Source organism: Mustela lutreola, chromosome 1, assembly GCF_030435805.1.
Source record: "Mustela lutreola isolate mMusLut2 chromosome 1, mMusLut2.pri, whole genome shotgun sequence".
In the NCBI taxonomy this organism is placed as follows: Eukaryota; Metazoa; Chordata; class Mammalia; order Carnivora; family Mustelidae; genus Mustela; species Mustela lutreola.
In genome coordinates this window covers 148050177-148065359 of record NC_081290.1, presented here as the reverse complement: position 1 = coordinate 148065359, position 15183 = coordinate 148050177, and the positions used below count along the sequence as shown (strand labels likewise).

At 34.3% G+C, this 15183-nt stretch overlaps 1 protein-coding gene across 3 annotated transcripts in view; it reads right to left on the bottom strand.

The window, feature by feature from the left end:
• Positions 1 to 15183, bottom strand: part of ANAPC10 (anaphase promoting complex subunit 10) — a 104567-nt gene that overhangs the window by 38421 nt on the left and 50963 nt on the right. For all 3 annotated transcript variants that reach the window (XM_059176176.1, XM_059176155.1, XM_059176166.1), the window contains exon 4: positions 8246 to 8366. In XM_059176176.1, the coding sequence (XP_059032159.1) occupies positions 8246 to 8366 (121 nt within the window). The remainder of the gene's footprint in view (positions 1 to 8245; positions 8367 to 15183) is intronic.

Sequence of the window (15183 nt, the reverse complement as noted above, 5' to 3'; positions counted from 1 at the left end):
CTGAAAGCAGGATCTCAAAGAAACATTTATGTTTGCACACTCATGTTCACAGCAGCATTATTCACACCTCTTGTGGAAGGTCCATCAGCAGATGGATGGATACACATAATGTGGATTATTTATCCTTAAAAAGGGAACATATCCTACTACAACCTGGATGAATCTTGATGCCATTGTGCTAAGTGAAATAAGCCAGCCACAGTAAGACAAATACTAAGAGCCCACTTACATGAGGTATCTAAAGTGGTCAAATGCATAGGATCAGACAGCAGAAAGGTGGTTATCAAGGGCTAAGGTGAGGGAAAATGAGGAGGAGGTGCTTAATGGATATAGATTTTCAGTTTTGCAAGATGAAAAAAAATTTGGATATCTGTTGTGCAACAATGTGAATACACTTAATACTATTGAACTATACACTTAAAAATGTGAAGATGGTAAATTTTATGTTTTTTGAGAGAAGGAATAAATACAAATAAATAAAAATAAAAAATAAATTTAAAAAATAACAAAAATAAATAAATTTTTATTTTTGAGAGAAGGAATCAGACTTGCCCAAATAATCTTTTTTGAAGCAGACTACACAAGCATGGATCAGTGGCAAGCATAGGGACCGACTGCTAGTATACTTACTTATTTGACAACTTTTATTAAAGGCCTACTGTTTTTGACACTGTGCTAAGTCCTTAGCCAGGCAACCTTTCCTCCCTCCCCTGTTGAGCTGGTCACACTCACTCAGTGGGCTTTCCTTACATAAAAGGGATTGATAATCTGCATCTCTGAAACCACAGCATTTTCATTTTCATAAGCACAAATTTTTATTGTATTGTATCTTGCCATGCAATTAAATAAAGGTTTTTAATTTTGTTTTTTGTTTTCTTTGCCCTTGGCTGTTACCGCTGTCACTCTGCCTACAAGAAACAGTGCAGTTCTTCCATAACCACTGTGAAAGAGCACTTGAGAAAAGCGACTCTAGAGCACAATGCTCTTCAAAGAAACCTCATCAACTTCAAAGCTGAAGTATGCATCCACAGTATAAAACCTTCCCATTCAAAGCGTTATGAAACAAAACAAGAATTCCCTTCAGAATCTTCTTACTGGGCCCAAATACTAGGGTAGGAAAAGCTGAATTCCTGCTATTAAATAATTTCATTAGTCTCCAATCTATAAATGCAGAAACTATAGCTCCAAAGAGTGATTAAACTACTTGCAGAAGATGCCTTAGTACAGAATTGCATTAAATTGCCTATTAAAACATGTAACACAAGCTTAGGCAGGAAGCTTTCAGTCCCTATCTGACTGGATATTCCTGACCATTCCTAGCTTCTGTGACAACTATCAATTTTCTTCTCATCACTGGCAGCTTGAGAGGAGTCTCATTAAATCATCTTTTTCTTCCCAACCCTTGAATACTGGCATTTCCACAGTTTGAGCCCCAGCAGTCTTCTTTTCTACTATACATGTTCCCTGAATGAATCAGAACTCACACCTAAGCTTCTACTTACACACTAATAATTCTCAAATCTGCACCTCTAACCTAGATTTTTCCCCCCAGTTCAGATCCAATTACCTGACTACCCCCTGAAAAGCCCTCCATCTACCAGAAATCAGTGACAAAAACTAATCTCATTAGCTTAACCTTTCTCTCCATCCCCAATGTTCCTTACCTCTGTACTCCATTTCTGATTAACACAGCATTCAACCAGGTGCCAAACATGAGAAGAATTCTAGATGCCCTCTTCTAACTACTTGAACCCCAACCCCGTACTTCCACTATACCCTAGGTAATAATCAGTCACAAATTCTGTTGATTCTACTTTAAATACATCCCCTTTCGTCTGAATACAATTCCCATGGCCTTTTGGTTAAATCCTCATAATTTTCACCTGGATACTACCTATTCAGTCTTCACATTGTCCAGCCCCAACATTCCCAAGATTAAATTTTATCAGTGTCTCCTCATTTAAAGTCTAAAATCCCTAGAAGTCTTAGAGTAAGCACAATCTGATTTTGGTCTATGTATTTTCATGTAACAATTACACATTTGTTCCCTGAATGAATGTAAAGTCCTTATGTAGAGATGCCATATTACCATGATCATAACAATAAATGTGTAGAATGGATAAACACTTCAGTCTTTCTTGCCACTCCCCCATACCTACCTCGTTATCAGAAATACCAAATTACTTGCAGTTCTGCCATTAGGCCATGTGCTCCTGTTTCTCTACTTTTATATATGCTGTGCCCCCTGTAAAATGCCTCCACTTGATTCCCCAACTGAGAAGGCTTTATATTTATCCTTAAGATTCAGGTGAACCATCACCTCTTTTAGAAAAAAATTTAAAAACATTGCTCCTAATATTCCAATGCATTCACATGGTCCTGTGTGTTTATTTACTAGACTATATTGTAATTATTTATTTGCCTATTGTTTCCACCAAACTAATAAGGGCTTAAGGGCAGAAACAGTGACTCTCTTTAACTGTATCCCCAGTATCTAATACAGTGCCTGGCACTTAAAAGGCCATAAATAAATATCTAATGAATAAAGCACAAGTCTGTTTTGTAATGGGAATGCCCCTGCAGTCTAAGTTTGTGGTCAAACAAAAAACCGAAAGTTACAAGAGTATTAATCTCTTAAAAATATATATAGGGTTGCCTGGGTGACTCAGTGAGTTAAGCATCCCACTCTTGGTTTTGGTTCTGGTCATGATCTCAGTCAAGAGATCAAGCCCCGCATGGGTCCCCACACTTGCTGTGGAGTCAGCTTGAGATTCTCTCTCTCCTTCTATGTCCCCCCCCCAAAATAAATAAATAAGATCTTTAAAAATATATATAATATTCCACTGTGTAACATTTTAGATTCAAAAGTAAATAACCCCAAGTGCATAGTCATCTTAACTCCATTTTGGAAATAAGTAATGTATATAATCATGAATAACTTTATAAAAATTGCATATGTTACTTTTTGAGAGGGAAAAGAGAAGATAACATTTCTGGCCTAAAAATTATCTGTATCCCAACAAAGTATTCCACATTCATGTCGAAGATGTCCCAGGGTCAGTTATAAAAGCTAATTTTTGAAAACATTTTCTTTTAAACTAGCTAAATTCAGCAAAAACTATTTTTTTCAAAGGCTCAATAAATTAAACACTGTCTTATCAAATCAATTTATGTTTATAGGTACCACCTAAATCATTCTACTTTATATCAAGTTGTCTAAAACAGAACCCTCATCAGAAAGTAAATATAAGTAGATTTTAAGATCGATGGATAGAGTCAGAGACTTTTGTCTGCATCTTCTTACTCTACCAAACATATTAACAGAAATCAAATTATAATAGCAAATTTTATGCTAACAGAAGAGCTGACTTTTTAACCACTTTTGTCAAAGTACCACATATGGACTCCCATAGCCATGCTACTGATTCAAGACACAAGGAAGAGAGCCAAAAGTCTTGCCCACACGGAAGAAAAGAAAAATATTTCTGCTCTCTTAACACTGAAGACTTGTTTCAAGCATCCTCTTAAAAAAAATTTAAAAAAAAAAAAAACAACTTTGGTAACAGCTTTATTATCTGAAGACAAAAACAAAACTTAAAATTCACTTAAGTGCATAATCTTGTGCTCCATTAATATTCTATCCTTTTGCAGCCACAAATTTTAGAAGCAGAATGCTAACAATGAATCAAAGGACAATTTTCACCCTATGCTGAAAATACCTCTTTAACTTTCAGTTAACAAGTTGTTTTTTACAGAACTGTATAGAAATAATTTTGAGAGCTGTCATTTTATATCTAACTCATTTTAGTTTCATATTTAAATACAAAAATTTCTATAATCATTTTTTAAAAGGTAAATAGTAGGCAAACTGAAAAGGACTGTTTTCTTGAATCTTAGCTGGAGATGTTTTCTACAATATTAAAATGGTTGCATGTGGGCGCCTGGGTGGCTCAGTGAGTTAAGCCTTTGCCTTTGGCTCGGGTCATGATCTTAGGGTCCTGGAATCGAGCCCCGCATCCAGCTTCCTGCTTAGCAGGGAGCCTGCTTCCCCTCTCTCACTCTGCCTGCCTCTCTCTCTACTTGTGATCTCTGTCAAATAAATAAATAAAAATCTTTAAAAATAAAATGGTTACATCTAAGATAGACTATTCTTTCATCTCTCACTCTAAATGACAAAATATTATCTTTGCACGTATTTTTCCTTCTGAGGGCAGAGGGAAAAAAAACAGCACTAAACCAAAACATAATGCTAAAAGGCAAATAGTTTAAAAATATTCAAAAACAGGGCGCTGACTGACTCAGTCCATAAAGCTCAGGAATCTCAATCTCCTGGGTCATGAGTTCAAGCCCCACACTGGGAATGGAGTCTACTTGAAAAAAATAAATATAAATAAATAAATAGGTAGATAGCTAAATAAAAATTTTAAAAGCATTTATCTTTATTTGAAAATTTCTGTGGAGTAATTTCAATAATATGATGAACATGACTTCTTGCACAAAATTACACAACTGAGATGATGTGTTTTGAGAAGATAGTGCCATAAAGACTCTGAAATGCTAAGTCCTCACTTCTACATAGAAGTAGTTTGTGTTTAAAAAAAAAAAAAAGTAGTTTGTGTGGAAGCAGTAAGTCACAAACACCTCATGAAACGTTCTTAGGTTGTTGGTTCCCAATTACTGTAGAGTGGACAATTTTAAAAGCGAAAAAGTAGAATTAGTGGCATAAATTAATTCATCATGTTATCAAGGAAGTTATTCAACAGTTTTGGCATCAAAAGCATTCTATCCAAACAAACCTAGTTTGAGTATCTTATAACCATTAAGTAGAAAGCCTAAACTTTATTTCCATTGTAAGTCCCTCCTCAGGTATAGAGGTTAAAATATGCATCCTCGAAGAGTAAAGGGAAGGCTTAATCTCTTCTCAGAGATTTTTCAACAGAGGTAACAAAGATCAAGATAGAATAGTGTGCTTTATAACTGAAATGAAGGAAAACATGATAGAAAAAGAATAATTTTTTGATAGATAGGGTAGCCATTAGCTTTTCTTGCCCTGAACTAAATATTTGTAAAGTTACCAACTCAAATAAATAATAAAATGACAGAAAATAGGTTTTTAGAGTGTTTCAAGTAAACAAATCCATAATTTCTAGTAAAAAAGGAAAACCCATTAAACACTTCAATACATACTACACCTTCCCTTGGGCAACCCTCCATGGAAAAATATAAAAAGATTTAGTTGGATTTTCCACTCAGTTAAATCAGTCCTATAACTAATGAAATGATGGCTCTAAAAGCCTCATAAAAGTTAACACTACTTTAATCATTTGTCTTAGTATCGGAGTTAGAAGATTTTTTAAAAATAACAATTTACATCCTATAGATATAAGAAAATACAATTATGATCTGCTTATCTTCCCTTAAAAAACAAAATAATACCAGAATATTTAACTTAGAAAAAAGGTAAACAGAATAAATCACATATAAAGATGTATAATTAAAAGATAAAGTATACTTTATATCATGAGCTGCAAAGGCGGCACTAATATTTTAAAGCAAAATCCAAAAATTATGGTTCCTTAGTGAGAACTGTGGCAGAAAAGCAGTATGTTCATTAAGTTTTTCAGGAAAACAACTTACATTATCACCTGGTAATATTTAGTATTACTGGTCTCATGAGGCTATGTGGTCACTACACAGAAATATAAACACACTTGGAATAAAATTAAGAGACTACCTAAAAGAGCCCTTATTCTATGTGACTAATGTTTCAGTACTTAAATGATATAAAAGAAGCAAAAACTAGATTAAAAATATTCTGCGATGATCCAAATATTTCAAGTTTGTCCAGTTTACAAAAGAATACAAAATATATATTTAACACTTAAACCTGGAAGTCATGTATGAAGATGTACATTTCCCAAAATGCATCAAAGAATATTTGAATATATATACTCTGAGAAAATCGAGTTACAAAGAAGACTACTTAAGGTCTTATTAACATCTAGATTAGGAGACTAGCAATTAAAGGACAACAGTGACATCTAGTGGACATTTCAAATATATGTCACATAATTCAACCTGCCAGAGGGATTATACGATAAACCTTTAATTTTACACCAAAAAAAGCCAGCTCTGTTCCCAAAAGGTTGCTCAATATGATTAGCCCAATCATGTGATAAATACAAAATATTTAGCAAAGTATATCTCAAGTCCTTAAAACAGTAAAACAGATTAAATGTATCGTATGACTAAAAGGGCTAGCAAAAAGCCCAATGTAATTATGGTAATAAAAAGAATCTAAAATATTCTGAATGAAAAAAGCCCTGGGTAAAATGAAGAAACTGACAAAGAAAAATGAACAACTGATCTATTTATGAATTTATTCAAGCATGGAAAGTACATATTAACCAGTATGGTCACACAAAATAAATATTTTTAAACGAAAAAAGAATATCTTACTTAGAGTGATTTTTTAAAGACAAATTCATAGTCAAGAAAATTTATAGGATCATTCCTTTTTTTTATATGTTCAGTTAGCCACTCTATAGTAGTTTTAGATGTACTGTTCAATGATTCATTAGTTTCATATAACACCCAGTGCTTATCACAACACGTGTGCTCCTCAATACCCATCACCTGGCCAACCCCATCACCCCCCACCCCTGAAACCCTCAGTTTGTTTCCCAAAGTCCATAGTCTCTCATGGGTCATCTCCCTCTCTGATTTTCTCCCCCTTCAGTTTTCCATCCCTTCCCCTATGGTTCTCTGTGCTATTCCTTATATTTAATGTGTGAGTGAAACCATATGATAATTCTGTTTTCTGCTTGACTTATTTCACATTCCTTAAAAGTAAGGAAGATAACTGGAATAAGACCAGGTGGTCATCTCAAAAAAGTTGCAAACTTACCTCAAAGGATGAAAAAAAAAAAAATCTGTGGGAGACAATGTCCTTATTTGTAAACACATAAACAAATTTCACAAAGAAACAACACTGCATTTAATGAGTAAGTAATGAAAGTATATGTGATTCTTATTAAGCTTATTACTAACTCAGGGAAGAAATATAAATGTAGATACAGGGTCTTATAAACACGAACTCAAATAAGAGTCCAGGCCACAAATTGGCTGAAAGTCTTTTCAAAAACCACAGGTGCTTCCCAGATCTCTCAGAATCACCTAATTCAAAAGATTTTAATGATTGTTTGAACTCAATGACTTTCTGACAAGAAAAGATGCAAAGGGCCAGAACTTTTCAAGTACAAAGTTCAAACTCACTGAAAGTATCTCTGAAACGTAAGTATTTTAGCACTAGTAACAGTCAGGTCACAAAAGCATTATCCTGATAGCTTCGAAAAGTTATAAAGCAGATAAATAAATTGGGGTATATTCAAACAATTCCTGAGTATAACTCAGGAATATAGAAAAATGAAGTACTGCTATCCACATGGATGGACTGTCAAAAAATTAGGCTGAGTGAAAAAAGCTTCACAATAAGTTATACCATCTGTGATTCCATTTATATGACAAGCTAGAACAAAGTAAAATGATCTATATAATAAATGAATGAATGAACAAACAAAAAAATTACAACAACACTTACCTCTGAGAGTAGGATAGAGAAGGAGATTGGTTGGGAAGAGATATGAGGAAATTTAATGGGGTAGTGAAAATGTTCTATATGTTAATAGGAGTCAGGGTTACAGATATGTTTTTGCATTTGTGAAAACTCACAAATAAATATATTTAAGATATGCGGAAACTGCATATAAATTGTAAAAAAATGAACCTGAAGCAAAACTCTGGTTATCATATATTACACTGAGGTATTTGGGGTGATAAGTACAAATATCTGCAAGTTATTTTGAAATGCATATGAAAATTAGATGAATTGATGGACAGTTAATAATAAAACAAATATAGCAAAACACTGATAATTATAGATTCTAGGAGGTGAGTATACTGTGGTTTACTATACAATTCAGCTTTTCTATACATCTGAAAATTTCTGTAATAAAACACTAGGAAAAAACGAAGATGACAAATGAATCAAAAAAAATTTTTAATATAAAAAATTAAAAATGCTTTCTTAAATATTAACAATATTCCTTTTATGTATTAACATTTATTTTTTTTGTATTAACATTTAAATCGGTCTAATCTAATGTCAAATGTAACTATTTTCTAATAGTTCTCCTGTGAGCAAGAGTCACAGGAGAACATATCTTTTAAAATGTGAAAAACATACCCGAATTTCTTGAAGATTGTGAAAATTATTTCCTACTCTGACTGAGATCTTGCTTGGAGTATAGCTTTCATCAGATTTGTAGTCTGCATAAATACATAATGTCTTCACCGTTGTTTTTCTTCTAAAAGCAATAAAATAAAAACATGCTCCTTATCATGTGGAAAGATTATATCCAAGAATCTTCTGATCATAGTTTGCTAAAATGAGTACTTCAATTAACAGTTCCCAATTCCTTTCATTTTAACAATGATGAAAATGAAGAAGTAAAAATACGATACACATTTATATAGGCATCTCTTATCTAGAACATGGTTAAGAACCAGATGTGAGCAAATTAAAAACATTTAAACCAAACTAGGTATCTTAAAGTGCAAATAAGCATTAAGAATTTCAATTCTCTTCATTTGTATTTTAGACAAATTATTCTAACAAGCTTGGTTTTCTTTACTAATTTCTTTCCTATGTCAATACTTGAAAATAACTAGCTAAGTAAGAAATTAAGTCCAGCAAAAACAATATCACTTATAATATAATTTTATAATATGTAAATATATATTATAGAATATATAATAGTATAATTTTAAAATATCTCAAGAAATAAAGTTCTACTGTTTTCAAAATATACATACCTTTGGAACATAAGCAAGACTATATAACACAAAATTAATCTCAGAAAAAAATCCAAGTGGCCAAAAAACATGAAAATTGTTTAATCTCTAATAATCAAAGAAATAGGAATTAATCATTCAGACATTAGTTTTGTTATCACACTGAAAAATATTAAAATGACTGATAATACCCAAATTTGATTAGAAAAAGGCACTTTCATAATCAGTTAGTAGGTATACAACCTTTGATACATGAATTAAACTCTATGAATACATCAGAAAACCAAAATAACACAACTACTCAAAAATGGATGCAGAAGAATGTTTACCATCCTGAGGTTAAATTACTAAAAAATCATAAGCAACCTAAGTATCCACACCTCAATAGGGAATTAGCTAAGTAAATTATATTCATTCTATGAAATCCTATACAACTATTTAAAACAATCTAACACATTATATAGGTTAGGGAAAAAAGGAGATTACAAAACAGTATACATAGAAGGACTACATTCTGGAGAAAACAAAAAAAAAACCTTGAATAGCATATAAATCTCTATATATGTATAGGTATATATGTTTTATATATGTATTTATATAAATACAATATAGATAGATGTAGATAGAATCATATAAAAAATTAAAAGTGACTAGTTTGGTGGAGTAGAACTATGGGAGAGCTCTTTTTTCTTCTTTATGATTTATATATTTTCTGAATAATTTTTTTTATACTGAGCATGTGCTATTTGGGCCATTAGGAAAAAAAAAAACACCAATTTTAAACATCAACCAAAAAACCAATAAGAAGTCTATTTCAATGTGCTTTAAAAGTTAAGTTCTGGTATAAAATGGCACTAACTTAATAACAATGAGCTCCTTGAACAGAAGTAGTCTGTGTCAAAAGTCAACCTATAAAAACAGCAGGGGATCTGTGGCTCTTAGTGAGGGGACCAAACTTCTATAACCCAAGCTATTCATCAGAAAGGAATGGGGAAAGTTAAGGACTTTTCCTCAAATAATAAGGAATCAAGATCAAGATATAAAACACTAAATACCCAGGAACTGCTGACAGGATAAATACCATTACCAGGTTTTCAGAAGGGGCCAGCGATATCAAATTGACATATTTTCTTTCTTGCGGGCCAGGAAGGAGACATGAGAGGAAGCAAAGAAAGAAGGGAAAATTTTGAAGGGCATCCAAAAGATCTTTTTCCCTGATGAGCCAGAAGCAGACTGTGAAAGGTTTTTCTTATTGTGGAAAGATCAAAGATCATGAAGATTACCCTTGAGGACTTTTGCTTTTCCTTTTTTAACAAAAACAGATCTAAAGGGCCAAGCTGTTTGCTCAGAATAATTTTATCTCCAAGTTATGAAATTCAAGAGCACTTAAATCACTGGAACCTGCAAGACAATCAGGGTGAGGTGAGAAAGGCCAAGAAGGCAACAACAATAATGACTATAAAAACAACAGCAACAAAAGAAAAGAGCAAGTAGATACTCTGGCCCAGAAGTAAGGCTTCTATTTACTCCTCTACCTTGGATATAGATGCTATTATCAACTTCATTTTATTGATTTAAACAAGAAAAACAGTAACACCCAGGTTAATACTAACTGGCTTAAGGTAAAAGCTAGGAGATAGGCACAGTTGAAGTTGAAACATGTTGACTGTCCATCTGCCTCACATGATCTTAACCACTCTCGCATTCCTATTAATTAATTGTACTTATTCAACAGTCACTGATACCAGTTTACAGTAATATGGCAGTATCTGAATTTCAGCTGCCATAAGTTCTTAAAACCCATGTATTCCCGGAAAGCGTAATGTATAATTTGCTTTACATTTGTAAAGGGAACTATGACCTCAATGAAAGTTTAAACACTGTTATTCTAAATTGTTTATCAATTTTAAAATTGTTTACCAATTTTATCTCACGGTGAAATAAAAAAAATAATAGTCATAGAAACCAAGCTACGTGTCAAATAGCAACACATGTGGGAAGATTAAATGCACAGGTTCCTGAGACATCGTGGTGGCTACTCGAATTGCTCAAATCATCATTATAATAATAAGCATCATACTGTACGCTTCCTCAATGCCAAGCACCACGCTAAACGCTTAGGATAAAGTACTGTAGGAAGGGAGAACAGAGAGGGTAACACTTCCCCATTTCTGATGCCATATGTAACACTCTCAGCCTCTCTAGTCCTCACCCACCCCTCCCTTTCTGCTGAGAAACAGCTGCTGGCAGAACACACGACTTTGTTTCTTCATGCCACAAAGTTAATAGAGGCAGGCTCTACCTGGCCAGCACTTTCATGACTGGATGGACAAGTCTGTTTAATGCTAGGGTTTAATATTAGGAAACATACTTAACTGCAAATATAATCCCCTTTCTCAAGAATCAGCTTTGTCAGTTCTAAAAGAGTATCTTGGACTCCACCCACTAACTCCTAGATAATTTCTCAATTCATTGGGAACCCATAAAATTGAAAGAGACGACATTAGTGACAGATGCTCCTGGATGCCAACCTAACAGCCCCTTTTCCCTTCCTTCTTCATAGCCTCCTGCTAAAAGACTATATTCCCCAGCTTCCTTTAAAGCTAGATACAACCATATGACTAAGTTATGGCCAGTAAGATTTGAATCAAATGACTATATTTTATAAGGTTTCTTTAAAGGAAGAAATGTCCCCTTTTTCCTTCCCCACCTACTCCTTCCTGCTGCCTGGCACATGGACATGATGAGTAACATTCCAGCAATCACTTATGAGGTGAACTTGAGGATAGAACTCTTAAGCTAAGAATGGTAGAATGGAAAGAGAAGTAATCTGGGTCCACAATACATACACTATGGGCTGTCATACCACTTCTAAACTGCCAGGTTCTTCTTATTGAAGAGAAAGAGAAAATAAATTTCCACTTGTTTAAAGCACTGTTATTAGAAGCTCTATTACCAAAAACAAAAACAAAAACAAAACAAAACAAAAACCCCAGCAGCAGCAGCAGCAGCTGTGTTACTAAACGTTCTTATTTCTATTTAATACAGCATTATCATGCCCACATTACAGATAAGGAAATAGAGGCTCAGATTCAGGGTAAGCAAACAGTCTCACTGACACATCTAGTAAAGCACAGACTCAGAATTTGAATCTATGTCTGTATGACTACTGTATATAAGAGTAGTTACTAACTCCTGAGGGACAAGACTTAAAACTAAAAACCAAAATAGTTATAATATTCTGTTTATCATTCCCAGTTAACATTCTAGATACATTAAAACTAAGAAACTGAGACATAAAGCGCCCACATACTTGCCTAATACAAAAGGCAAACAAATGGTTTACATATATAATAAGTGACTACATTCCCCTGTGTTCCTCATACCATAGTGGAAAATGTCCCCTTTGTGTAAAAGTTATTTTTTTACCAATATAAACAGAATACTAAAAGGAAAGCTTTTACTGAAGGTTAAGACAACAAATATCATGTTTTAATAGGAACATAAGACCTCAGTGTGATTGAGATATGATTCAGATATGATTCAACAGATATGATTAAAAACAAAACCCAAGCGGTCAGGGATGTCTCCACATGAAGAAATAACTGTTACAGGACTTAGCCCTACCCCCAACATAAACAACTAAATGCAACCACAAATGAAAGGACTATCTCCAGACACTAAACAATAGGCAGCATTAAGAATCCCGAGAGAGAATGGATATGAATGAGGTGAGCACTATGTACAACTGTGCTTTCTGACTGAAGGCAATTTCTAGACTGCAATGCAGGGAGGGCACAGTCTAATAGAATCTTTCAGTCTCATTAAGTTGAGGAAGGAGCTATCCTACAGAAAAACTCCATAAGTCTGCATGGAGTATTCTGCACATGCATAGGGTGAAACTCTACAAAGACAAGCAAAGAACAGCATTGCTGGGAAAGAAACATTACAGGAAAACAGCTAACAATTCCCAGAGGTCACAAAGGGTAGGGAATCACTGGAGTTCCCAAAAACCAAAGTGGAGAGTATGAATACCTCTTCAAATATCTAGCATATTCGTTTGAAACCCCAGAAGGGTCAAGCCCTAGCATACCTCAGGTTAATCTTGCCCAATGTAAGTGATCTTGAAGTGTAGTCTGGGGACCTGTGGAGGACTTGGAAGACCTTTTCAGGGATCAACAAGGTCTCAACTGTTTTTCTAATAATCCCAAGATGTTACTTGCCATTTTTAGAATCATTCTCCTATGAGTACATAGTAGAGTATTTCAAATGCTATCTGAAATGGGATATTGTAAGAGATTTAACGAAAAAGCACATATGAGACTCCAGCTCTTCTCTCTTAAGCCAGACACAAAAGACATTCAGACCAAAAAAAATAAATGGATAACATTATTCTTGCTATTGTTTTCTAAGAGATAGTTATTTTTCACTAAAAAAATGTTATTCATGCAAACATATAATAGGTTAATCATTATTTAATTTTGGATGAATAAAGGCTCTAAAATACTTCAGCTACAATCTCTAATATGGTAAATGCTGACAGATGCAAAAAATAAGCAAAAGAGACCCACAGAAAAGTTTGTAAAACCAAAAAACTTAAAAGAACTACTGCCCCAGAGCAGGGATCAGCAAAACAGTGCTCACAGGCCAAATGTGGCCCACCACTTACTCCAGTGAATAAAGTCTTATTTAAACAAAGAAGCACCCATTCATTTACCCACTGTCCACAGCTGCTTTGCACAGCAAATTTGAGCAGCTGCAGCAGCATACAACATGGTTTGCATGACCTAAAATATTTACTACCTATCTTACTACAAAAAAGTTTTCTGAACCCCACCTGACAGTAAAAGGTACTGTAGTCCCACTGTAAAGAGATCAACCCTCAAAAAAGATCAACTTGATTCTTAAGTAACTTAACAGCCTGCCAGAACAAAATCCAATTCTCTTTTAAAACAAAACAATAGATTGCACTCAACAAAATTTACTAAATCCTGCATCCAACCAAAAATTACTATAAAGAGAGCACCTGGGTGGCTCAGTTAGTTAAGTCACTGCCTTTGGCTAAGGTCATGATCCCAGAGTCCCATGAGTCCCGCATCTGGCTCCCAGCTCCACAGGGAGTCTGCTTCTCCCTCTGACCGTCTTCCCTCTCATGCTCTCTCTCACACTCTCTCTCTCAAATAAATAAATAAAATTTTTAAAAATTACTATAAAGAATCAGAAAAATGTAACCCATAATGAAAAAATCAGTCAATAAAGATATGGAAAAGACAGAGATGACAGAATCAAAAGATAAGAAATTAAAAGAGAAAATAAAAATACCTACAGGTATATAACGAACCATTCAAAACTTGTGACTTAAAAAAATTATTTTGTTTGTGAATCTGGAATTCAGGCAGGGCTCAGAAGGGAAGTTCTACACAGCATCAGGTGTGGCAACTTGACTTGGGAGCTAAAGGATCTGCTTCCAAGAGCTCACTAATATGGTTGGAAAGCTGGTACTGGTTATTGGCTGGGAGCTTATTAGCTAAGGCTTTGGCCTTTGGTTCATTTCCTCATGAGCTTCCCCATTTGATGTGGGTTTCTCACAGCATGGTAGAGGAGTATCAGGGAGAGAATCGCAAAAAATAGAAAACAAGGTAGAAGTTGTATACTTTCTATGACCCAGGCTTAGAAATAACAGTGTCATAATATCCATATTCTCAGGCAACAAATCCATAAGGGCCTGAACAGTTTCAAGCGAGGAGACATAGATGCCATCTCTTGATTAGGCAGTAGAGAAGTTGTAGAAGGGCATGTGCAATAGAAAATCATGTTGTGGGACACCTGGGTGGCTCAGTCAGTGAAGCATCTGTCTTTGGCTCAGGTGATAGTCCCGGGGTCCTAGAATTGAGCCCCACATCATCAGGCTCCCTGCTCAGTGGGTGTCCTGCTTCTCCAAACCTTCTCCCAAACCTCATGCTCTCTCTGGTGCTCTCTCATGCGTTCTCTCAAATAAATAAAATCTCTTAAAAAAAAGAAAAGAATGTGAAAAATATAGTCTGTTATAAAGATGCTCCAAGAATTAAAAGAAAACATGAGCACAATATGGAGAGATGAAAAATATTTTTTAAAAATGGAATTTGTAGACATAGAAAAAAATCTGAAATAAAAAATTCACTGGATGTAATTAACAGTTTAAATATTGCAGAAGACTGTGAACATAATGATATAACTACAGAAACTCTCCAGAATTAACGATAGAAAACAAAAACGTCTCATCCATCATTAAAATAAATAGAATGTCAGTGATCTGTGAGACAGTATAAAGCAGACAAACATGTCATTCAA